Genomic DNA, 27,486 nt, shown 5'->3' with positions numbered 1-27,486 from the left:
CAGCTGGAGGTCTTGCTGAATTTCAGAGAGTCATTGTTTAATCATATTTAATGTGCCTTATCTGGAACTATTTTTAAGTAGAGAGCTGATACCCACAACTGCATGACTGTATTGAGGCTAAGGGACTGTGTTTAATGTGTTTAATGTGTCTATTGTGCCTGATTGTGCGTTGCTTCATTCACGAGAACCAGAATGGGGGAAGATTAGAGAGTCTTTAAGTGTTGGCTGGGGATCCTTCCTTGGTCATAACTGCTGAGATGGACAGATACCGAAGACAGTAAAGCCAACAGTCAAGAGCAGCGGCTTTGTATGAATAAGGAGTACGGGGAAGTTTGGAGAAAATATCCAAGGTCTTAGATGAGTACAAATCTGAAAAGATGCAGAACTTCTCCCTCTTTAGGGGTTTTCCCCAAGCTTGCTTTAAAAAAAAATCCTCCACCCCTGTGGTTTAAAATGCAAAGTTAACAATTTTACGCAGCCCTCCAAGGTCTGTATAGTCTCTCCTAATCTTTTTTAATGTGTCAAAAGGCTTTCTTGAGACTCTCTGTGAAATTTCACACTTAAGTTGTTTGCAAAGTCAGTCTGAATTAGAGTGTAGGGTGAGGGTTAACTTTTTTGAAGGGGTTAGGGAAAAGTTTATTTAAAACTGTATGTGTTGTGTTTGTATTTTGTGTGTATGTGTGTTTGCGTGTGTGTGTGTGTGTGTGTTTGTGTGCATTATTTTCTCGAAACTATAACAAAGTCCACAGCTGGGATTGTGAAGAATGATTGCCGCTTGTGCACTGATATTAATATTATGACGATGGTGCACCTAGTAAGATCTACCAGAATAATCTTTACAGCAAACTATATGATTTTTTTGTTTAACCACACTTCTAATCAATTAAAGCCAAAGGTAACTGAAAACTAGAATTTCTCTTAATTTCTGTTGTTTTGTTAATCTTTTAGGATTTAATTAAGACCACCCAGGTTTGAAAAAAGCAGTATTCCTATGTGGAAACAGCTTGTTATTATATACTGTAATTGGACTTCTTTTTTTTTTTATCAGAAGCTCCATCTTAGGTTTTCAGCAGGCAAGATTACTCCACCATGAAGTCCATATAAGCTAATCCAAATGTCTTCCTTCATTATGTATAGAATACGGTAACTGCCCTTTGTTATCATTTGCTCTCTGTCAACTGCTGCCTAGAAAACCTGTCCTCTTAACCAGCAAGGATGCACAAATGGAAGTGAGGTGTTGCGATTTTGGTTTGGTTTGCCAATGGTTTATTAGCTAACATTATTAAATACCTAATCATACATATAGTGATGAAAACCAGACCCTTTCATGACAAATCTAACAGGCTATTCACCGCTCACTTACAACATGTGTTTTGTGATGGTGCATGTGTATCTTTAGGTCCTGTTCATTTTGTAGTGCGAAGGGCCGAGGAAGAAATAGTCGCTACATTTACTCGCCATTTTTGCAGTCTTCACACAACTGGCATACATGTGCTGTTTTCAAAATGTAATTCAAACCATGGGCGAGAGTCAAATCACTGCTACGTCAAGTTTCTGATGAGGAGTAACATTTTAATAGCACCATTCACTCAACTTCATCTTATAAATGTCAGCCTTATGTGCGATTAAAGGGTCAATACACAAATGAGGGAATGTAAACCATGATTGCCAGTTAGACGGTTTGCCAACATATTACAGAGATTCAACACAACATCAGTTGTTAGAATTGGCATACTGCAGCCATTAACTCGCTCTGCAGTTAAATTTAACAGGCTGTATTTTCCCTATACTTCCCTTTATGAACACACACATTACAACGCAATCAGTGTACATATACATGTCTCTAACAAAATATAAAAAAAATCCTTTAAAAATCCTTTTGTACTTTTAAAATTTTAGTGGGATGTTTTTGCTCACAGTAGCTGTTAACACTGAACATTTTTGCCCTGTAACAAACTGTGCACCTATGCAGCCTTTGTGTTGCCCTCAAAGCTGTATAAACAATACTAGCTCACTTCACAGACATGTCACAGATGCTCTGCTACGTGCCACTGCGAGCCAGTGAATGTAAGGGTGAAGAATATGTTGCTTCATTCTTTAGTTGTTATCAGGTGCTGTTTCAGGATCTTACGGGGTATTTCTGCCACAAGGTCTTTCTAAAAGGAGAGCCTGAGCATTCCCTCCATACCACACTGATCAATTAAGACGCCAACAATTTTGACATTTCCCCATATCCTGAAGTCATTACTATAGTTCATACAGTTCTTTCCTGTAATTGGCGTCATCTGGTTTCTCCTTATTATTTCTGAGCATAACGAGGCTGTATTACAAAATGCCCAACAGAAGATCTTTTTCCAATATATGTCTTGAAATCACCATTAAAATCTGTGAAAGATGTTTTCACAAAATGAGTGATTAAGGGCAATGTCCAAGCTATGTTATCATGCTTAACAGGCTCTTTTTATTATTATTATTTATTTCTGTGAGGTTGTTCAACAATTTCTGTGAATTTCCTATGATGGCCTCATGTTCATTGAGCCTTGTACTTGGTTATGCTGTACATGTGCTTGTGTGTGCAAAGAGACTAGGATTTTAATAGGTCCTTGTAGAATTATGCACATCTAAATTGTCTATGATAGTAAGATTTCCAGCTTTGGTGGGAGTTGCTGTTCTGTAGGGGGGAATGTAAATCATGGTTAATTTGTGTGCATGACTTGTTGTATGGCATGATATATGAAGTATGTCAAGCTGCATAAACAATGTGCTGGTAGGTATAAACATGCAGACATGCACAACAGTAGTCTTTCAGCTCCCAATACCTTTGTCAATTTTTTTTTTTTTTTACTGACAGTAATTATTTGCACTGCCATTATTGTCAGTAGGCAAAGCTGATAACTTTTTAATCTGGAGTAATATTTAATTAAGGAAAGCTACTGTATCAAAGTCATGTATGTACTGTACTTTTGTTCAGCAAAATATCAGCCTCATTAAACAAAATATTTCGATGCAATCAACGAAAATCAACTGTATATGGCAAATGGCACATGTTAACGTTGTCACTTTGTTTACACGGATGATAAATTTGTAATGACCTACCACTTCAATTATAATCAGTGCATACAATAAACAGCTCCTGTTTTACTTGGCATACAAATGTTTGATGCATAAAAAATAACACATAATCATTAAAGCCTTAAAGCAGTAAAAATACAAAACCAAGTAAATCACAGCTTAAACAGTGTAATGCTCAGACTTTTTTCAGCCTCCTCAAACCCTGTCACCCCATTTGTACAGTTTGTCATAAAAAAAAAAGTTTATTATGAAGATTAAATCATGCAACCACTCAAACATCATTTTTGTTATCACACACCTACACACTTTTGATTAACACCAAACAGCACTTTTATTTAAAATACACCCATGCATGTAGTGCTCCATCTCTTCTAATTTAGTCACCATAGATTTGTGGTATTTGCCCAAATCAAATTCCAGTATCAGATATTATAACTTGTACAAAGTCTCTGTGAACAGGAAGCGAGAAATGAAAATACAGTAGGACCCCATTATCTTATCCGTGATCATATGGAAACACCGGACAACGGCACGGCCATTTTCATTTTTTTGCCTTCCTACTACAAGTTGGGCTCTACTGTCCAACCTCCTACAATACAGTAGATTACAGATCTAATTCTGCTGTTGTTAGAGTATTATTCTCCTGTAACTCTGTCTATTAGCCTGTTATTCATTTGTCAGTTTGTTAATGTGTTCGTGTGTGTGTGTGTGTGTGTGTGTGTGTGTGTGTGTGTGTGTGTGTGTGTGTGTGTGTGTGTGTGTGTGTGTGTGTGTGTGTGTGTGTGTGTTCCACTGCCGCCACCACAAATGATTTCATATTGTCACAAAGTGCTTGCAAACAACTGCTGTTTTACTGGCAAGCCTACATATTTATTATGTAGGGCCTAATGTTTGTGCTGGTTTAAAGGCTATTTGTTCCCCAGTATTCATCGGGTAGTTTGTTCCTGCATGCATGCGTGTGTGTCTGTGTGTGTTACACCGCAGCCACAATAAGTGATTTCTTTGATGCTTCTGTGGTTCCAAAGTGTTTGTGGACAACTGTAATTTTATTGGCAGGCCTACATATTTGTCATGTGGTTTAAAGGCTGTTTGTACCACAAAATTTTTGGAAACATGTTAATAATGTATTTAATTAAATAGAATTTTGTCTTCCAAAAGGTTTGGTACATTTTATGCATGCTTCAACTAACCAAAATTTGAGCGATCTATAGTGCCTTCATTTCCAAGGGGTTCGAATAATAGAGGTTCTACTGTAGCTGAATAAGATTTGTTTCTACTCAGTGGTGCGCACATGAGAACACTTGAGCAGCTAACACTGAAATTTTGTTTCTCGATGTCATGTTACATGATAGCTGTGTCTTCAAAATTCAAACCGTTACAGTCTTGTTGCCATTTGGAGCTGCCGACATACAAAGCTGCCTCATGCAGATTAAAACTTGCTCATGATAATCAATGCATTTCATTTGCATTAGAATAAATAAATCATTGCGTAGTGTTGTTCTCTATGCCCAGCCTGCCAATTTCACTGCTCAAAAGTCATGATGTTATCCAAGAGTGTAAATACAAATACTGGCAATGTCTTTCCATTCAAACCCTTTGTCACCTCAGTAAGTGGTGTTGCTAAAAATTCAATGTGTTTTCTGTATGCATGACTGGCATTGCAAAATGCATACCCATATCACATTATATGCTAAGTAATTAACAGCTGGCAAGCATGTAAAGCACTAGAATTGTTGTTTGTTTTTTAAAGGGAAATGGCAGTCCATTCAGCTTCAGATTTTTTATTTATTTATATTGTTGTAAAGTAGAGACCGAGACAGAGCAAATTTAAACCTTAGCCAACTCAGGCACACATGTGGCTCATGACAGAGTATCTTAATTCCACTTAATTCTTCAGTGTTACTAACACCCATGAGTGTTTACTTAGCTGATTCAGGTTTTGAAAGTTCAGTGTTTTGCTGGTGTTGTAGTAATGATAATGTGGCACTTTATTGATCCTCGCACGGTAGGGGAGGAAGTCTAAGAGTGATGGTTCAGCTACTGACCCACTCCACTGGAGCTGGTAAGGATTCAGTGACTTGCTTGCCAACAGGGGGCTTGAACCTGGCTCCTGCAGTATACCCAGTTGGCTATCCTACCACTCTAATTATCAGTAAAAGATGGAAAACATGTGACCTTGCTCCAACTTAGATTAACTATAAAGTAATTTGGATAATGTAAAAATCATTTCCACTGTATGCAGGTTTTGCAGATTGTATCCTCTCATTTGGTTTCATCACCTAAGAAAGGGCTGAATCCATTCTCTTAATGTAATTGGTGGAAAATGTACCATGACAATGTAATTATTTTGAGGGGCCTATTTGCATTTCCAGTGCACTGCTAAGTAAATGTTACTGTAGGATTTTAAGGCCTTAAAGATAAATTAATAATCTAGAGTATTTAAAAACCATGAAACATTTAAATTGAGTAATTTCACTTCCTAAAGGGCATAGTTGAGATTTTCCATACATATGCAGACAGACACACTTTTTTCTAAATAAACATCAGCGCTAATCACTGAGACAGAAATCAGAGTTGGAGCATATAATATTTCTGGAGCTTTTTGTGGCTCCTTAGGGGCTCCCCTCTGACTTAGATAAGATGGGATTTAGACAAATTTGATGCACGCACCTCTTCTACCAGCACTTGGGATTCTGTTTCTCTAAATACATTATGATCATTGACTATTAGAACATTATTTTTTCCTTTCTTTTTTTAAATTCCACTTAAGCAAGAAATTACAAGGGAATATGTTACAAAAGATTGCCATTTGTGCCATTTCTATGCAGCCTGCTTTGATCAACAGTTAAGGGAGATCGATTGGAGTTATTGCTCTGCTCCAATTTAGAAGACATCTCATCAAACCGAGTTACAAAGGGTCTAAAGACTACAAGTGTTCATCTTTGTTCCCCTAGTGCTGCAAAATTAGTAATTGACTCTGATTTTTGGCTTCAGGCAATAACCTAATAAGACCAACCAAGGTTAATGATAGACCCTTTTTAGACTGGCTCAAAGTCTGACACCGATATGTAGTGGTAGTGAAAAACAATTATTACATTCACGGGAGACACTCGGGGCAAAAGCCACTGACATGAGAGGAAAACATTTTTTTAAATGTATTATCAGCTGCTTTAGTTTGCTGTAGTTTGGGCTCTGTATCAGTGCTAACGTTTGGACATTAGATCAAAGTGCCACAGTTGTTGTGATGGTGAGAATTTCAGGAGTGTGTTGTGTTGCTGGTCTTCAGCAGTCTCTTCCCAGGAACACCAGGACCACAAATCTCTGTGATTTAACATCTTGCCTGTACAACCAGCTAGAGTCAGCACAAGTGTCATGTGCCATTGCCAATCTGCTGTCATGGCGTCCTCTACCAAACAATTTATCCCTTCCCTTCCTACTTTATTAGCCATAGCTTATGGGTGGCCCTAGTCAAGACAGAGCAGAGCCCTTGCAGTTTAGGTAACCTTGTAATTGATTCTGAGAAGGCAAGGTGGATAATCATTTGAGTGTAAATTGCCCCATCAGTAAATAGCTGTGAACACAGGATGAAACCCTTTAACCAGGATTTCTTTTATCAAGGTCCTCAGTTCATACTGTTGCTGTTGAAATTTCCTCTCACATTGCTATTTTATTACTATATCTTTGAACAATCTTTTCATGTTCAGGAAGTCATAACAATTGTAGTTTAAATTGCTGTTGCTTCGAAGAGAATGATATGAATATCTTTGTCCATGCATGCCCAAAGACATTATGTTTATAATGTCTGACTATGAACAGTATGGAAATTTGGATGTTTTTTCACTACAATAGTATTTTGTTGCTCTTTTTCAGAACTCTGGTGCCCCAGCAGTAACCACTCCAAACGCTCCTGTTACGGGCTACAAGCGCATGGTCATTCCCACCCAGCCGCCTCTGACTGCGACCAAGAAGTCTACTCCCAAACCCCAGGCCCCCGGGGGAGCCTCTTCCATTCCCCCTCCCTCTGCTGGCCCAGCAGCTAAGCCTCAGTGCCAGATGGCACCTCAGCCCGTTGCAGCCTCTTATGCTACAGCCTCCACCCCAAGCCAGCCCACCTTCAATGTTCAGGTGAGGTCTGCTCAGCCAGGCCCACAGCATCAAGCCCCAGGCCAGCACTTTGCCCAGCAGCCTATTCGCAACGCTGCACAGGTGCAATATATGCCTGCCCAACCCAAAGGTCCTGACTTTGCCTATGGACCACCACAGCCAGGCTTTTCTCCCATGGCCCAGGGTGCCTATCAAGACCAGCAGTATCCTGGAGTAACCCATGGAGGAGGCCCAAGCACCTGGAGACCCGAGCCCACTCCCAACCAAGGGTATCAGCCCTCTGGCCCTAAGAAGACCTACATCACAGATGTCCCACCAAGTTTGGCTCCCTACTCCCCTGGACCCGTGGTTCCACCAAAGGTAAGAACAGTTTTCAGCATGTGATGATTCATACAGATGTTATCCGCAGCAATCTTGATCAGCTGCCACCAATGCCATTAATCTTAGTTGGTGTTACTGTTATTGCAATCTTAGTAGGGAGACACATTTTTTACCACATAGACAAAGATTTTAGTTCCTGTTAGAACCATCTCTCTATATGTGTAAAGGCTTGACATACAATATAATACACTGAACATGTGTATCAGGTGGGTCAGACAGCTAATGGACATTCCCTGTCACTCACTCTCTCTTTGAAACATCTTTCCAGTCTTTTTACACTATTTAAGGCAGAACTGCTGCAAAAATAATCTAGAAATACACGTTTGTGCATGTGTGTGTGTGTGTGTGTGTGTGTGTGTGTGTGTGTTTGAAAAGCTTTGTGTGTGCAGTACGCTTAAGTATGTGCTTTAGCAGCTTCAGTGGCAATGCAATTGGGAGCCGCTTACCGTCTTTTATTGAAATGCTCAGAATAAACAGTTGTTTTAACCTTCATGAATTTTTAACACATCTTTTCTGTAGGGGTTTACACCATCTGATTTCATTTGTCTTATAAAAGGCAGAGTCTGTGTTCACCTGTATATCTATCCTCTATGCTATCTGTGTATCTACACCAGAGTTATAGCATCAAAATACAATTTCTTTTTTTCAATTAATTATTGGAAAGAAGAATGTAAAGATATAAAGATGAGGAAGGATTTTGGATGTTTTTATGCTATGGTTCCAAGTGTTATGGGCTCAAAATTAAGTATCCTAAAATATTAAAAACAAAATTCGGGCTGGATAATTTTCCTATTTTTCTGTCCTCTAGGCATCAACCCTCCTTGACACAACACTCATTCTCTACCCAAAGAGGAGATTAGTTTTTTATGCATCCACCCATCACAATCAAGAAGTTACTGTACAGTCCACCCAAATATAAGTTGCAACTTTCTGTTATCAGCTATGTGTAGCACAACAACAGCGATATTACAGGGTAAATGTACTGTGTTTCTATCACGATTTTATAGTCTGCCAACCACTCAAAGAACTTTACAATGTTTGCCTTACGTTCAACCATTCACACACACATTCATACACTGATGGCAGGGGCTACCATGCAAGGTGCCAAGCTCCCCATCAAAAGCTGTTAGGGATTCAGTATCTTGCTCAAGGACAGACCCGTGCTGCCTCATAGTATTAGTTATCAGGTTTCATCAAAAAACTCAACTGGGAGATATTAACTATCAGCTAGTCTTGATTGTGATTTGTAAATATGTGAAATAAGCAATGGTATCTTTGATTGTAATCCATGTTGAATGCCTTCGGTCTGGCAGACAGGGTTTGGTGGCTCCTATCTTGAAATAATGGGACCAGAGGGTGAGTTTCAGTAATCGAGGGATCACACTGCACTTGTGCAAAGCTGTTGGAAAGTCCACCCTGGCCACTGGTCAAGCCTCAGTCCTGGTGCATGAAGACCAAATGACTCACAGCAGCAGCCTGACAACCCATACGCCCGCAGCACCTCCCACAGGGTACCTTTGGGACCACGGTCATAGGCCTTTTCCAAATCCGCAAAACACATGTAGGCAAGATTAGCAAACTCCCATGACATCGCAATTATCTGAGAGAGGGTATAAAGCTAGTCCACTGTTCCATGACCAGGATGAAATCTGCATTTTAACTGTTTCGTTTAAGATAAAACATTTAGTCAATGATAAAAATAAGTTACATTTCATAAAGGTAATACCCTTGACTGAGTGTCCTCTGTAATGATGTTTATTTCAAATGCCAGAGGCATTTTTTTTTCTCAACTGACTAGTCATATTGAGTTTTTTTCCCTTCCTGATTGGCATACTTCAGCAAGTCTTTTCAGGGAAAGAGGTTTTGAACAGCTTTTGGATCTCATTGTTCATTCTTGAACTAGAGCATAGATGTATTATTTAATCCACTGGAAGAAGATGTATAACATTGTGTGCCTCAAAAATATCTTTATTATACCTGAAAAAACAACAACACTGGAGCACTAGAGATAATCTTAGGAAGAGGAATAAGACTTTCATAGGCCCAGCCCCAAGCATTCACAAGCATTGCAGGACCCCTGGATCCAGTACCAGACTTTTTTTTTTTTTTTTTTTTTTTTTAGCAGATTATTGAGAAGAATTAGAAAATACTGCCATCCCTTTGAATAGAGCATGCAATGCCATAGAGACAGATATTCTAATCTCAATACATCCAGCCGTCAACAATCTCTGGAAAGTGCAAGGCCCTTGAGTTTTCTTTAATTCAAGGATTTTATGCTGGTTCAAAATACAAACCGGGCCTCCCAGCCTCTGGGAATAGCTCTTCAAGGACTGTACTTTACTAAATACAAATTAGCTCGAACATTGCAGCAAGTATTTTTAAAAAAGTCTAATTATATTTGTTCAAAACAAAAGTCTACATTTTGCTTGAAAAGCCTGCTTTGGTCCCAGTATGATGCGTTATTAAAAACAAAAGGTGGCGTTTAATAGATTTGTGAGCATCTCTTTGATTTCAGATAAAAGCAAATCTCTAATTTGGTGGATATAGTGCGTACAGTATATATTTGTGCTCCTTTCCCAAGGATATAGTAAGATAATGGGCTGAGTGCCTCCCTCCCCCATTGCTTTATTTTAACATTTTGAAGCATATTGGGGAAGTCTGATGCTCCACATGCACATATACTTCCAGCTAGATGATATGTCGTAAATAACTTTGTGTTGTCACGCATCCCGTCTGACCCTACCCTATGGCTTTTGTGGCCAAACCTTAACAGTTGTTTGTCAGTTCCCTATATTTTAGCTCTAATCTGTTTTTTGTTTATTTGTGTCCGGTGTAGCAGATCTTTCATGCACTAATGCCAAAATAGACCAGAGACACTATAAAAGCCAGATTAGAGTGAAAGCAAAATCTGTCAACTTTGCCTTTATCAGCGTCAGTCTGGTTGACCCAATGTCGTGACATTCCCATAACCTTTCACAAATGGTGTTAAATCTACTTACTAGAAGTGGGCTGTGCCTCTTTTAATCTGTTGTGCAAATAAACCAAAACATAGTCAATTAAAGGAACTATTTACATATTTCTCATAATTATCAAAAAATTAGGTCCAGTCACTTGGAGTTAATCGTAAATTTATGTAATACCCGGGACTTTCTCTGTAGGGGGTCTATGACTTTGATTGAGGACTTTATTATGGAGATCATTTCACATAATTAAGGGTATTCATCGAAGGGCAGCGTCATTAGAAGTCTAAGATGAACTCTGTGGACAAAATGCTATGATCTAGACTGGTTCTGATTAGCTTGCTCCCCCACTCTCTCCAACACCCAACCCCAGATGGATCCTTACTCACACGTAAAGTGAAGGTGTAAGAAGGGCTTTTCACATCAACAGGCTTCAAGGACACTTAATTACCCAAATCCACCAGTGTTTGATCTCTATTGTAGAAAAAAAATTAACAGATTTCATGGCTGCCGGTTAACATACCAATTTCCACGAGTCTCTCCGTCTTTTCCGAAATTGGAGGAAGGCTAAGCTGGATGATGACTTCTGTTATTTCTGAGCTTGAGTGACATTTGACAGGGGGGGATTATTTTGAACTGCTCAATCCCTGCAGCCAGTTAAAGCCCCCTAGAAGGTCAATGATGGTTTCAACTGTCAAACATGTTTAAATATCTGACATGTCTCTGCCTTCCAGTCCTGGCCATTTTGCTTTCTGACCTGCACAAGAATATTTGCATATGGTGCTATCAGCATGCGTCCAAAATAGCCCCTTTATGTTTGTGACCTGGTGTGGACCCTTGTTCATAACTCAGAGTCATGTTTGAGGAGCTCCAGCGAATGTTGCTCCTCCAAAAGAATATGTTAAGCACCATGTTTGCACCAAATTCAAATCCATACACCTGAACGGAAATATCAAAACAGCCTTTGTTGTGCTAATCATTGGTAGCATGTGAAATTATATTATATAGCTAGCATTTGATATTAACACAGAATTTATGTTTCTTATTTTCACTAATTATACCCTATGTCTTCATTTGTATATCAGAATATTGCAAGCAACGGCTTTCAAATGACACTACATCTTTAAAAAAAGAGACCAGTGTTGAAAAGTGGAGTTCACTGCATATCAGGTACTGACGTCAGTTGCATAAGAAAGGTGATTGACCCTGGATGCCCTGGGACTCAGGACCTATGTGAGGTCCTTTAAAGAGCAAGCTGACTCAGTGCAGAGTTACCAGCTCTGCTATAGATTACCAAGAGAGGATTCTTTGCCTGGTGCAAAGTTACAAGCTTTAACTGCACACTGAGAGCCGAGGGCAGCTTCTTCTACATTGCAGGGACATGTGGCCTGCAACCCTGTGGTCTCTACTAATGTGTGTGTAGATTCTGAAAATAAACCACACTTATAACACCCTATTAATGAAGTTTTCTATTTTATTTTATTTCAAGTGTTTTACAGTTGTTGTGAAATAGCCTTTTGCAAAAACAGCCTCTTCCAGAGAGCAGCTTGTTTTGAACTAGTGATTGATATGGATATGATACAATGGAGGCCCTTGTTCCCACTCACTATCCCTGCACTCACTATCCTCTTTTGACCCCTTAACCCATCCCATTTGTCTCTCAGTAGCAACAGGCCATTACATTGATTGGCAGCTCATCCACATATTTTTGTCTGCTTTGGTCTGTGCAAACTGTACAAGCAAGCAGTCTTCAGATTTTCCCCTTGGCTGCATGTAGATGAAATAAAAGAACCTTTAGAATTCCTTGAAACTGTAGCTGTTAGTCTATCATTATCCACATACACACACACACACACACACACACACACACACATACACACACATGTATGTATGTATGTACCGTATTGTAACACTGTTTTTTTTTTTTTTGTTTTTTTAGCTCTGAGGATTCTTTGAAAGGATAAAGCAGAGACAATATCTATGCATTATGCAGTTACTTTTCAGAAAAAGGACATGGCTAAGTGTGTGTGTGTGTGTGTGTGTGTGTGTGTGTGTGTGTGTGTGTGTGTGTGTGTGTGTGTGTGTCTAAGAGTGTGTTGGGAGGTTAGGAAGCAAGCAATAAGAGAGCAGCTTTATGAGATACTAATAAAATATTATTCCAGTGTGGTTTTCCAATATAATTTATACTGTATTTATGGCATATTTAAAGTAAATGAAGTCATTATTTTGAATAAGCAAACTCACTTATATGTAAACATGAATACCCTGATTCTCACACTTATGAGCAGCTGTGCTCTTTCAATATTTTCTTTGTTTTTATTTGTGAGAAAGCAAAGTTATACATTACAACAGATGCAAGAGATGGTTTGTGCCTTATTTTCCTGCTGGGGCCTGTTGTCTGTATGATTTTTCACCCAAATTTGCCTCTTGGCTTGAGTAAAGCAATATTTGTGCAATAACATTACTCGGTGACATAATAAATAGCACATAGTTTATTTGTTAAACCAACAGGACACAAGCTATTCTGTAAATCCACAGATGCACATTAGCATCATTATTGATATTATGAAGGTGTTAAGAGGGTGTTGTTTGTATCGGGCACCAGCTGTTTATCAGTTTACCCCGGTGTTCATTGTAAACACTTGTGTTTAGCAATATAACACCACATGAAGCATTGGTAAATACCTTGTGCATCATATATGCCATGAATTAAGTATTACTTGTTGGCCAGCATTGACTGAGGAAATTGCATTAGCTGATTTTGACTGCATAACTGCGCCATTAGTTATTTCTCCAAAGTAGGAAGAGGTTTTTTTTTTTTTTTTTTTTTTTTTTTTTTATAGATAGATGAACTTCTGTTATAAAAATGTTGTTCTCAATTCAGGCTAACTCAGTCAAAATGCACACATAAGTCAGCAGAATTACATGCTTATCATTTATCAAAGACATGTGGCAAGTATGTTGATGAAATAAAACTGTCTCACCAGCTGAGGTTTTCATTAAATGGCACAATTTGCTTTTTGGAGAAATGGTTGGATTTTATCTTTTCTGTCTAAATAAGAAAGACACTCATTAAACTTTAGGCTCACAAACAGAATTCAATTTGAAATATCGCCACCGTGAGTAAATTAACACAGCATGCTGTAATTTTACTTTTGAGTGAGCAAGGTGTTTTGGATGGACTATGTTGAATTTACCCACATACCTTATACAGGACATGAAGATTGAAACTAATTTCATGATCAAACTAGAAGAGTGGACTCAGTGGAGTGCAGATCTCTGCCAGGCGTGTCTGGGGCATGTGGGTGGCGAACAGGAACTACAGGGCAGGCTGTGTGTCCAGCATGTGTGCATGACAGTAGTCGAACGAAGGGGAGACCATATGCAGAGTGTGTTATCAAGGTGCAATCAGAGTAGACAGGCTGTATGGAGACAGATCCAGCAAAGGCTGTTCAGCAGCTGGCTGACATTACTGAATGTTTTCAAACAACCACAATGCTGTAATGTTTGTTTGGATGAATACAAGCCACAGTCGTCTTACCTTGGTGTGCAAATCTGGGCAGGAACAATGCCAAAAGACCAGTAATGTAAAATGTCAATTTCAACGTGAAAATGCCAACAAAACAAAACAAAACAAAACAAAACAAAACAAAACAAAATGTGCCCCGACAGGTACATTAACTTCTGAATTTCTGGCAAGAAGAGATGATTGTTACCACATTTGAATCTGTGGCAACAAGACATAATTAGCTGTCCTGAGCAGAAAGAAATAAGATAGATAAATAAAGAAATAACGAGATTCCAAACTCGCGCTATTGATCACTTGCCACCCCTAGGCCAAACAGTCATTTCTGTGCTCAAAAAATGAGACTGCTAGGCACAGCAGTATGTGAGATTAGCTGTGGATAGATGCATACAACTGAACACATGATCCCCTCTAGGCTGCCACTTGGTGTAGCGCTTAGGACATATATGTAATTCATATTGCAAGTTAGAGATAAAAGCTGTAATGACTGCATTTGATGTGATTTTGGCTTCATATAATGGTGATTATAGAACTTCTCTCTCCTCTCCTGCTCTGCCCTCCTGTTTTGCTGTGTACACATGATTGTACTGTTAAGGTTGAGGTGTAAGGTTAATGGAAAATTGAAGACAGGAGCGTAAAGTTAATTTGATTGGCTGCTCATTAAGCTAAATTGGATTACATTATTACAGGTCTATGCGGTTAATATACACAATAGATTTAAGCCTTGTCTGTTCCACCTACTAAAATTAAGGGGGAAAAATCATGTATATTTAAATTACGAGATAAACTAAAATTCATGACGTGATTGCATTCAAATTTTATCAGAAGCAGAGATTCAATCACACGAGACAGAAAAAACAAGGCCGAGCAGTTTATCATTTGATCCTCACTGGCATTGGCTGGTGTACTTTTTGTTTTCTACAATAAATAGTTAAATTTGAAACAAAATGGCTATCATGGCATCAAGGCATGACAGTCACCCTTTCTTGCTGCTTGACTGATTTGCATAGTTTGGGATGTTAAATTCATTGGCAGGTATCAATAGCTGACTTCTACATACCTTGTCTTGTGTGTATAATATCTCCATCATTTATCACAGCACTCATGCAGTAACACCTTGTGGAAGCTATCAGTTAGATTTACTGGCACAGCATTATGTACATGCTGGCCAATTATCACAGTGCCTACAGCCGTGCTGTTGGATGAAATGTTATCCGCTGGTCACACTGGATCTGGTTACTGAATGCTTGACAGAGTAAAGGTCAGTTCACTAGTCTGACTTGGTCCTTGAGGTCAGTGATGGAAAAGTGGATCTCCTCCTTATGTTTCCCTTTTACCATTCCAGCAGCTTCCTTCTGCTGCTGCTTCCAGCCTCAGAACAGTCCTAAGGCAATGACAAATCCCACAAATGATTACTATTACAATCGTTACAATGTGAATTTATGTTAAATAAAGATTACGTTAGCATTTTGATTATGTAATGTTGTTTTACAATACATCACTCAATTTGTTGTGCTCACAGACAAATGCTTAAACAGTGGTGCTGTCATCCTATTTTTTTCAAAAGTTTCTTTGGCCTCATCGGCCAGTTCATTGGTCAGTCATAACCCTCAGAGGAGCACAAGTGTTTGTCAAAGAACCACTCATAAATAATAAGGGGCTGCCATCCTCTGCTTCTGTGGCTCCTCTGAGAGGAACAACATGGCTAGTAAATAACTACCTGGATCGATACCTGTCATTGCAGTTCAATGAACTCTGGAAATCTGAAATGTCTGAGCAGTTTGTTTATTTTCTTGCTTTCAGTCCATCTCACCTTACTGATGCAGATTTATCCTGCAGCACTGAGATTCTTCTGCTGCTCTTAGTCTGGTCTATTTATGATACTGTGGCTTGCTGAGTGATAGTCGGCTGTGTCACCTCCTGACTGCCCCAAAATTTATTTTAAGTTACCATTCAAAATAATTACAACCATCAGAATTCAGCAATACAATATAGTGAACACATTTGGACACGCTGATTTTTAAGTTAGGTTTCATACTATGTTCCACCTTGTAATTCTCACTTAGTTTAGTGATAGTTTAAAAGGCACATAATTGAGGAAATGGAAGAAATCCAATAGTGTAGCTTACTTTGGTTAATGAAAAAAGCACTGGTCACTTCCCCATTTGACAGCGTTAAAGTATTGATCTATAACCACTTTGTCCACTGATGATAATTCAGATGGAGGTACAGTCTTGTTTTAGCCAGGAACCTGGGAGCCAAAAAGACCTGCATAACAGCGGCCCCTGCTGGTTATTGCTGGGAATGGTCGCCTGTTAGTGGCAGCACCTCATGCCCCACTTGTCCTGCACATAATCAAGTGTCCTCTGTCTGTGGAGCGATGCTGAAACTGGATTCTTTTCTGACCTATAAACAACATCCTCCTGTCCACAGAAGAACTCTTATCCACCCTTGGCTCAAAGTACATGAAACGTGTGCACTTTCTAAAGATTTTTTTTTTCTCATCAAGGAAGTATCCCTCAGTGGATTAGGCTTTGTGTTTTGTGGGGAGCTGCAGTTTCCCCGTGGTAGTGTTTGGTCAAGAGATAACCTTCAGGGTGTCATTCAGATGAACCATTGTTTGCATGTAGTTGTTTAGACGGAAAGGAGAAGATATATCATGGTTTGCTTTGCAGGCTAAATTATACAGGAGATTGACAACACTGTGTATTACAAAAAGGAAGCGCAGGGTGCCAATACATCGATTTTAAGACATAACCTGTGTGAATCTTCATTATGTTCACCGCATGTGTTTAAATATAGATCTATGCTACCGCATGAGGAAACGGCAAGCGAAAATTTTCAGCTCTCACCCAAACCAGGAAAACCTGCATCCTGTGTAATATGGTGTTTTCTACATTTATATAATTGTAATGGTGCATAAAGAGAAGCCAACTAAGTTTTTATCCCTGTCCCAACAATTTGTGCAGTCATTTGTTGTTGTTGTTTTTTTTGTTTGTTTGTTTGTTTGTTTTTTCCAAGATTGCTTGTGGCACCCCTCTCTACACTCTCAGATTTTCACATATCTGTTTGCAGGGGGATGTGTCAGTTCCGAACAGATGACCTAGTTTTTACACACGCACAATCTTGCAAACATCGAAAGGCCCGTCTACATACATTATATTTCTCTGAACAGTCTGAAATTCATCCCTTTATATGAATTCAATTTGCACCGAAGATTTGGACGGCTGTGGAAAATGTCAATTATGGAATTGCTTAATTTTTAATTATCATTTGCTGCTCTGTACACAGCTACTCTACAGTTCACTGTTATTTTTTCTCAGCATTTAATTGGAGCTGAAACAGCATGACCTATTTTGTTTGTAGAGAATGTATACTTTATCTGTGCTTCCTCAGAAGGTGGCCTTGAGCTTAATTTGCTGTGTTGTGATAGTTCTTCTCAAAGCGCAGTGCATTACAGATTACTGATTACCTGTTTAACATCACGATCAGTAAATTATTCAACAGAATTACATGAACCCACCAACTAACAGGTGATGCCCTTTAGTCACTTTGGTATTTCTTTACCCCCGAATCTCTAGTGTATGAAATAAAATGCTGTGTTTAATGTATAGATCCTAGCAGTGTTGTTATTGTTATTTTCAACTATCAGAGTTTTACGAAATAATGCTGAGCCAAAAGGTTATTTCAGTTCATTTTCGAAGTGTCTACAACAGGATTACTGCACTTTTTCAGCATATGTAATATTATAGTGGGTAAAAGTTGTCAGTTTTTTTGTAATTGAATAACTCATGCCTGTAGATGTTGTGATTTACTCCCCAATCATGTATGTAATCTGTTTTTCTCCAGTGGCCTTGTGCGTCTATGTGCAGTGTAACACAGCGAGCTCATTCCTTAATCTTTTCATTGCTCTGTGTTTGATGTCTTTATTGTCCATACTTTACAATCACTAGAACATGGTTGTATTTTAAGCACAGCAGCCAGATATAAATGGTATTAGTGAAAATGCGAATTACCAAAAATAGAAAGCACTGGGAGATGAAAAAGTTACAAGGAATCTGTACCATGAAAGCAGCACATCAAACTTACCATAAAGAGATTTTTAAACATTGTTGTTGTTTTTTTCCCTCCAGACAAACCACTTTGTTTTTGAAATATGTCATGCAGGCAGTGCAATACCACCCATGTTCTTGCACTCGTCATCAAACACGGCTGTTCATAGTTGTGTATGGGATGTAACTCTATGTGGTTAAACTTAAGACTGAATGTCAATAATAATTTTCACTTGAAAATTTTCTGTAGAAGAGCACTACTTTATCGCTATGAAGCAAACAATCTGTTGTCTCGTGCGCGCGGGGTCTAGGAGGATGGCTCGGGAGGGGTCTATACTATGTAGAAAAAAATAAAGTCATCCAGAATAAAGTGATGTCTCTTAATACACACATTTCAAAAGCATCTTTAACTCTTTAACCCATATGTTAAATTCTAGACACACGACACCCTACTCCCCCCCTCCTTAAAACACCCACCCACAGACACACACACACGCAAGCACACACTCACTGAAAGGATTGTGTGACTGATCCAGCAATCCATTCATTGTTTTGGTAAAACTGAGTCGCCTAAGCTGCTATAATCACTCGTTTAGTGTTGTGACAACAAATGCTTTTTTTAGATGTCCCAATCCAATAAAATTTCAATCCCACCAAACAAAGGAAATGGTCCATTTGCAGCTATTGTTATTATTATTAGTATTATTTTAATAAGCCATTTCCCCCCACAAGAGCTCTGTCCCTTTCAAATAATGCCATTGTGATTTAGGTAGACAAAAAGCCAGGATGTCAGATTGTGAGCTGAGTAAAGCCCTCTTTTAAAAGCCTGTGTTAAAGCTTCAGCTCCATTGACACTAAAGAGCATTTGTATTTTAAAGTCCATCATCATTTAATCTGTGGATAAATATGTCTGTGAGTGATTATCTCTTTCTTCAGCTTGTGCTGATCATGCAGGAAATGTTAAGCTACTGTACAAAAAAAGACAATCGTTTTGGGTTGTAGGTGCGATATTGCATGCACAGGAAGTGAAACAGATGCAATACACAGCTGATAGGTGAATTTAGGTTTGTAGACAGAGATTAGTTCTGTTGAGCAGCTCTCTTTCATTGTATTCTCTCTGCAGTTCTTGCACATTTTCCCTTTAGCTTTTAATTTCAGCTCAGTGGCTTGTACTGTTTATGCAGCGGTGCTCATCCTCACCATCAAACACAATCACATGTTCGTTTTAGAGTGTGTGAAAAACTCTTGACCTAAACTTGGGAATACAGCTCATGATTCCTCAAAAGTTAATGTGCATGCTAAGTAATAAACATGTTTACTGGACAGTGTCTTATTTTAATTGCTGTCAATATCTGTGGATGCAAAGAAGAGTAGGAATAGATCTCCAAATTCTTTTCATACTGTATTCAGCTAGTCTCTATTGCATTGTGTCAAGCAAAGTTGCCCATGCCTTGTCTGTGCCATGTCTTATCCCACTGGCTTGTAAGATTTCCTACCTCGGCAATATAGTAGGTGACAATATGTAAATAGTTCTTGCTTCCTGTTCTCAGTGCATCCCTTTGTTGCAGCAACAAAGGGTAGATCTCATGCTCTGAAAACAGTTGTCTTTCCTTTTCACTCTCCATCACTGCTATTGAAGCGGGGAAGACAGAGCCTGAGGTTGGGTTCTTTGCAGGACAAAGTGCTGTCAGGGCATCAGGTGAGAGCACATACCGAGCCCCCTCCACCAGCCCTCCTCCACTCCTCACCTAATCAGTTCTGACACAATGCCAATTCCACAGTGGGTGGTGCGTACAGCTTTATTCAGTGATGTGGCAGTCGGGCAGCAATCAGCTCCCAGACTGTGCTCTGTCTACTCACCTCTCTTTGTCATCTTGGATCAGGTTGCATGAAACAGTGGCCACTTAAACTGTAGATGTTATTGTTTTGTTTAGCATTCTGACATTTGCAATGCTCTGAAAATCATTTGACAAACTGATAGCTTTTGATGGTCCATCAGGAGGTCTGTCAGGGGTATTACAACTGATAGGCTTTTTGCCACTGAGCAGATGGCCGATGACCTGAAACTATAAGCCTCGGCATACTGGGAAAGCAGTGGAAAATTGGTACAGCTGTTAACCCAGTCACAACTGAATTTAGTGCTAACTTAAATGAAAAAGCTACAGAGTGTCCCCAAGGTGTAGGAAAACAATTTATTGAATTGAGCTAGACATAACTGAAAAATCATGTCTCCAGCACGTATAGCTGCTGTATAGTTCCATTGTTGCCTCTGAAAAGCTGAACAGAAACTGCGAAGCAATCATAAAGCATGCAGGGAAGCAATTTCTCTCTTTTATTCATGTGAAAAATTATTCTGTGCTGTCACAAAAGACTCCCTAACAAGGTGCTTTAAACTCTCTGGCAGTGCATTGCTGCAGGGTGTCAAAGAGTGGATAAGGTATAAATGAAGCTTAAACTCAAAAGCCTGTTTCTGGTAATAGCAGCATTTCGTTCCCTCTCCAATGTGCTTTTGATGTGGAGCTAAGATTAACAGTGTTAAATCGTCCTCTTCACTGTCTCAAACTAACAACACTGGCATAATGAGTAGAATGTTGACAAGAAGAGCATTTCTTTGAGGTGTTTGAATATTTTAAAGACTTTAAAAAAAAATTATCCATTCTTTTGTGCAACCCAAGCTTGTTGTATTAGAATTCAATCCCTCATCAGGTGTACTTCATTTGGCCATTGTGTAATATTTTAAAAAGAAGTAATGTAATTTGAGGTGACAAAGGGGGAATATCTAACCACTGAGGAGTGTTCCTTTCATTTCTTTATAATCCTCCATGATGTGATCCTGCTATTATGGTTCAGTGGCTGAGTAGGTTCAGGGTGCCAAGAAGGAATCCTGGAGTCCCGGCCCAGCTGCTCTCCCGAGAGCACTCTGGCATGGCAGAAAGATTTGCACGTTCAATGTGTCGATACCCCAGTTAATGAGGCCTACTGTATGGGCCTCTATTATCAGCCTGCTGCATTCTGAGCCCGGCCTTGCCCAGCAAAAGTCATGCATCATAAAGTTCTCGACGTTAGTTGATGCATTGTGGACAGTAAGCACAGCTCAGCATTTCTCACTGTTTCCAGAAATAAACAGAGTACACCATTACATGTTTGTTGTGATGCTGTCCAGACAAAATGTAAATCTGCATGTGCTGTGAATAGGGGGTTGAAATAAGAAGAAAAAAAACTTTGTGTTAAATAAATGAATGCTATTTAGTTGAAACTATGACAACTGTGTTGCTGCGTTCATTACTGGTACTTAATATGAGCAATATTAAGCACATACAAATCTAGCAGTCAATAATAACAGAAGCGATGTTTGACAGGATCTGTCATTAGTGTCTTTCACTCTAAATAATGAAAACATTTTTGCTGCTCTACAGAGCTATTCAATCAATCCGCTATTGACAAATCTCACTTTTTAATGTGACATCGTAAGCCATGGATGAATTAGTACAAAACCAGACTTGTCGCGCACATTCATCCAGCTCCCTGATGTCACAATTAGGAACCCCTCAAAGGTCAGCTCAGATCTTGGTCTGTATTGCAGTATTGAAAATCAAATGTTGTGTAAGCAGTCCAACCAGCCCTAGGTCTAGGTAAGGTCAGCTGAGTGTCACTAATACTGAAAAAGCTCTGCCACGCAGCAAGGCTAAGTTAAGTTCAGGCTTCGAGGGTGTCTGCAAAGGACACACACCTGTGACAGCATTGTGCTGTGAGCCATGATGGGGGAGGGGAGCTGTATTCTCTGGCTCTGCAGATGATTGGCAGAAAATGTCAGACACAACACGTCAGCCCCATACCGACACACAGCAGGCAGATGTCAGAGATTGTATGATAAGAGAGAGGGCAGGCTCACAAGGAAAGGAAGGAAGTAGCATCTTCAGAGAGTTATGTCATCCCTCTAAAATCTCTTACGGATTAGACCCCAACACGGTTCACACCCAAAGTTCCTTTGTGCTCATAGTATAGCTAAATAACTATCTCCTGACCCATCTCCCAGATGTAAAAGACTTAAAAAGTAGCTGGGAAAGATTTCCTCTAACGTTTTCTTCTTCTTTACCTTCCGTCCGTTATCATTATATTCCAAATGCAAGGATTAGTCAGGGTCACAATGCTTTCTCCACATAGTTGTATTGCACAGAAGGATATGCAGCACAGCCTTCTGGGTTGCACACCACTGGGGCCAAAGCCAGGGTCAGATATCTCAGCGGGAAAAGCCAGACTGAAGACCATCAATTGCATGTTAATTAAAGAGATAGCATTTTGTTTAACCTTGAGATGGTGCTTCACCCTAATTTACTTATGTCAGGTTTTCATGGATCTGTAGGTTGAAGGTGAACATTTTCTGTTAAGCAATATGTTCTAGAGGTTTTCAGCTTGAAGTCTCCTCATTTTTAGAAGGAACTGTACCACAATTATTGATCCACATAAACCTAAAGACATGGTGGAAAGAGCTGGCTGCTACTGATGTTCATTAGCAGGGTTACAATAAAAGCAGGGAACCACTATTCATTACCCTGGTAGTTTTTGTGAATGACAGCTATGTCCCATTTCTGTTTTCCAGGGCGGTGCACCCAGCAACCCAGCGGCCCACCCTGAAGATGAGCTGGAGCGCCTGACCAAAAAGATGCTGTATGATATGGACAACCCTCCATCTGAGGAGTATTTTGGTGAGAAACACAAGGGGCGCATTTCATTCACCTTGACTGATAATACTTCAGAACTGCTACAACAGCAGCTTGTATGTTTGTTCAGTATAATCTAAATCAATACATTAAGCCACTGAAAATGAAACAAATAATGTCCCATATCAGTTAAAGCTCTTATCCTATTTTTTTTTTTAAACATATTATTAAGGTTTAGCTTATAGGGAGGTAATGCAGGGGGCTAACAAGCCACATCTGCTATGATAGTGTTGTAGTGATAGCCCTGCCAGCATGATGTGTTATCCAAGAGAATCAAACTGATTTGAATCAAACTCATTTGAAATAAACCTTCAATTTCCTGCCCCCTGCTCCTGTCCCTGTACACATGACACATTATCTGTTTGCAACTCTCAGGTATAATTTAGAATACAAGTTCAATTTGGTATGGTATTTTAAACAATACAAAGGTAAAACAAAATTTTAAGCTTCAAAATACAAACCACATAAAAGAGTTCAGTCAGTTACAGACAGAAAAAAAAAACCTTGAACACAATGAAATAAACATAACAAAAGGTGAGTTTTTGATTACTTATTGGGCCTTTAATCTTTTCAACCTTTGCAAGCTTTACTGCCCACAGCCAATCATTTAACCAGTTAGTAACAGATCTTCAGGCATATCTTAGAACAATGGACCAGATGAATAAAAATGGCAGCCTCCTTTTTCCATTGTCCAAATATGAACACCTCATTTTCCTAGATTCTCAAAATATATATAGGCAGAGCGAGCACTAAGTGTATACCTGACTGTGCAGTGGATTACTACCAAATGACATAAATCCAAATGAACACAATCTTTATGTGCATTGTGCATTAGGCTTCTTTTTTTAAAACCTGGTATATGCCAACAGCTACTTCACACCGCAGCATTCATAGGTGAGAGTAGCCCAAGTGGCTAAAATTAGCCCCTGACTCATAGTTTGATCCACATATAACACTCATACTGGGAAAAGCTCTGCAGACACACACACGCAGGCTTGCCAAGACACACACAAACACACACAAGCATCCGTAAAGCCAGCTCTGTAAACATTAGTAGTGGTAGTCTGATCTCATTAGAAGCCTTCACTCTGTCACTTTGTACTGCAACATTTTGTGCAGCAGTGATATTCAAAGACGGGGTTGGGAACCAAATGTAGTTTGTCGAAAGAAACAAATGGGTTCCTAAATTCCTCCTGAGAAATTGGATCCAAAGATTTTATGTTGCTGAAATCTTGCCACACCCCATTATGGTAATGAAGACTGAATAAAACAATGTGGGATAGTGGGTTAATAGCATAAAACTGGCATAAATTTTACTAGATCAGCCCATCCAGTGACCCACTAAATTAGTTTCATGTCACAAGAACATTGGCTTGGGAGGATATGTTTTAAGAGAAGATATTTGAAGATCACACCTTTCACACACTGCTTTCCACAGTGAGGATGTGTATGATACAGGCATGTCTTGGTCTTTCTTAGCCATGATTTACATGGTTAGTGGAAGTGGTGAAGATGGGGCAGTGCATCCACCAGCCTGAAATGCAGTCCTCAAGGTGCAGTGCAAAGCCTATATCAGCGTGATCAAAGGATAAGGCACGACTCTTCCTCTGGCTGTAATGAGAATAAGAGCTGGAGACCTTGGACAGACGAAACATCATGATCTAGACAAAACAACATCTCTTCTTTGATTGTCCGGCAGTGTTTTTGTACTATTTCTTTCTTATTTATCAAGCACCTGACATTTAATTTTATTCTCATTTGGAATCAAATTAGAACTGCTGGGGCTAAACAAAATGCCAGATTTAAATCTATTTTACAAAAGAGGATTCATAAGATGAGTATTCTATGCTTTCATATTTTATACCTTTTTCACCCCAGACACTCGCTATCCTCTGTTCCCAGAGAATGCCACCCCTCTGCCGCTCTTCTTTCTATCCTTTAATCCCCTTTGCCCCCGGATTTTGTTGCCATGCCCATTAGATACCCCACTCAATAGATTCAATAAGACTTTCAAACAGGCTTTATATCAGGACATAATCATGCGCCAAGCCATGATAGCATGTGTAGGTGTATTATAGTTACAGAGAGATGTATTTAACTGGTATTAAGAGATATTCAGCTTCACATTGGTGTGCACTGATGTAAAGACCTTAATTGGTTCACATTAGACATAGGTCAAATGGATCTGCTGGCTGAAGCTGAGGGTAGTCATTTTGCAGAGGAATGGCCCTCAAAGCCTTGGTGGCCTAATTTTTGGTGGATGTGTATGTGATGCAGACCTGGCATGCTCTCTGTGTCCTGCCATACCATGCATGCAGTTGTTTACTTGTGTTTGCCAACTATAAGGCTCACTGGCTCAGGGCTGGTAAAACAAGGACATGAGAGTTGATAAATGGGTCATATGTGAGCTGAGGTAGCCAGAACAAGTTAGGGATAACGTGTCCCTCCCCAGCTGACAGTGGCTGGCTGTTATGGCAGTGAGAGGGCGGGGGGGTGGAGGGTGAGGTAAAAGGGTCATCTTGTGGTTAAACAAGGCGACAGCTGAATTAACTGAGAGATGGGAAGAGGATAAGGGCAGGAGTGAAAGTCTGAGGTGACTGGAGGGACTCATTATGAGAAAGTTCAAGCACAAGCACAAGCTTGTCTGCAAATCCACAGAGCCCCCTATCTCCCTGCTGAATAATGTACATATAGTCACCACAGTACTATTAGAAATTGCTTCAGTCAGGAATGCTCTATACTTTACTGTATATCCAGGGCTATGGGAGAACTAGTCCCAGAGCATTAGAATTTTGTAATTACAATGAATCTGATGGCATACAAGCCTCCTCTTTTTGTAGGGGTGTGAGGGGGAAGAGGGCTAGCAGTTGTCAAAACCCTAAGGCTGGTAATTAACTAGATTAATCAAAGTGGGGCTGCGATCTCTGGCTCGCTACTGGACTGGATCATTGTCTTCCTATAACCAAGTTTTATTGGTGTCACTAATGTCTTTGATGAGCTTCTAATCTCAAACAGCTTTTGCAAGTTTTCATTGGTCCAGAGGGGGTTAATTGAATTGAATTAATGTTACACTCTGGCTCTGTGATGTCAGAAGAAAAGTTTCCTTTAGCCATAATGCAGTGCCATTCATGTTTTACAGCAACTGCAGTGTGTTTTATACAACACCGGCAATTACACTCGCTAGGTCTTTGATGAAACTTTCCATGGCGAAATAGACATAAGCAATCCAGCACCCGCTCTTAAATGCAAACCCTTCTCAAGCTGTAAAAACCTGAAAATGATGCACTACAAGAGAGGCTTTTCTTGAGAGAAACCCAGTTTGTATGCCAAAAATTCTTCCTCTGATTGAAGCTTCTTTGAAAAGCAACTGATTAGTCCTGATTTAGAGTTCCAGATTAGATTTGAGGAATCTGAAAGAGCCTTTTCTACAAATGTCATCATCCGTCATATTTAATCCACTTAGGTTGTGCGTAGGTGTACTGTGTTTGTGGAAATCTAATAAGACACAGCTACTCAGCTTGCAGTGCAGATGCCTTGGCATTTGTGCATCACAGGAACTTACAATATTTTGTCATCACTACATTTCTGTCAGCCAAAACCAGGACATAAAGCTGAATAATTGAAAGGATGAGATGCTTTGCATTATTTACAATTAGTGATGATGATACTTATGCAGTGTAGTGCATTCTGCTGCAGAGAATCTTTTTTTTTTCTTTTTTCCTGTTTGTTCTTTAATACCAAAATGACAAGTTGAGGATTCGTTCATGTCATTCCAGAGTTTCAGTATTCTACTGTATAGAATTAAGAAAGGTATGAAAATTTAATATCCAATCAATATTTATACAGAATGATTTTCCATAGAGATTTTTGAGGAGTGGCATGAATCCTTTTGTAATGTTATTATCTGATAGTAGAAGATAGTCATTGGAAATTAGTATAGGGATTCATTGGAGCATACTTCATGCAGAACTCTGAGCTGTCGGGAAAGCCTTTCCTCCTGTTTTGAGCAAGTCTTTGTTTTATGATAAGAGCTACAGAATAAAAGGGAGGCTTTGCCATTTTTCCTCATAATGTCAGCTGGAAGAGCCCTCATAATTTATAAGACACCTCACATGAAATGTTCATGAAGAATCTTGGAAGAGTTACAAATGGCTGTGTAGCTTCAGTGACGGTACAGGCCAGAGGAGTCAGAACAGATCAGCCAAGGTAATTGGGTCAGAAAAAGTTGAGGTTCGTACAGCATGCAGTGCACTTGCGGAGATGACTCTGTTTCTTTAAAACACAATAAAGCCTCACGACTTAATGTATTAATAAGGTTTCAGTTTAGACAGCTTTGTGCATTGTCTAAGATACTCTGGTTGAATACATTTGCATATTACTCAGGTAGCCCACAGCAACCTCTTAGGAGTTTGCTTTTAGATCTGCTCCTACATGTCATAACAAATGGGATGTTTGTCAGAGTAAAACCTTTATGTTGCCTTTAAAGGCAGCACTTCACCCACCCAGTTTCCCAGTGCCTATGGCCAGTCATATCCCAATATGTATAACTGGTTCCAATTACTGCATGACTTCACGCAAACCTGACCTCTACAGGGCTTGTATTCAGAGAAAGCACACTCTGTAATAAATTGAGTTTCATATCAACATGCTCTGGAGCACAGTAACTTGAT

General features: G+C 39.4%; 1 protein-coding gene across 3 annotated transcripts in view; it reads left to right on the top strand.

Moving 5' to 3' along the window:
* lpp (LIM domain containing preferred translocation partner in lipoma) overlaps window positions 1-27,486 on the top strand; it is a 179,331-nt gene that overhangs the window by 118,295 nt on the left and 33,550 nt on the right. For all 3 annotated transcript variants that reach the window (XM_030048859.1, XM_030048858.1, XM_030048860.1), the window contains 2 exons: window positions 6,943-7,536; window positions 22,696-22,801. In XM_030048859.1, the coding sequence (XP_029904719.1) occupies window positions 6,943-7,536; window positions 22,696-22,801 (700 nt within the window). The remainder of the gene's footprint in view (window positions 1-6,942; window positions 7,537-22,695; window positions 22,802-27,486) is intronic.

This window comes from Myripristis murdjan, chromosome 4 (genome assembly GCF_902150065.1).
Source record: "Myripristis murdjan chromosome 4, fMyrMur1.1, whole genome shotgun sequence".
In the NCBI taxonomy this organism is placed as follows: Eukaryota; Metazoa; Chordata; class Actinopteri; order Holocentriformes; family Holocentridae; genus Myripristis; species Myripristis murdjan.
This window is presented reverse-complemented; position numbering and strand designations above follow the sequence as displayed.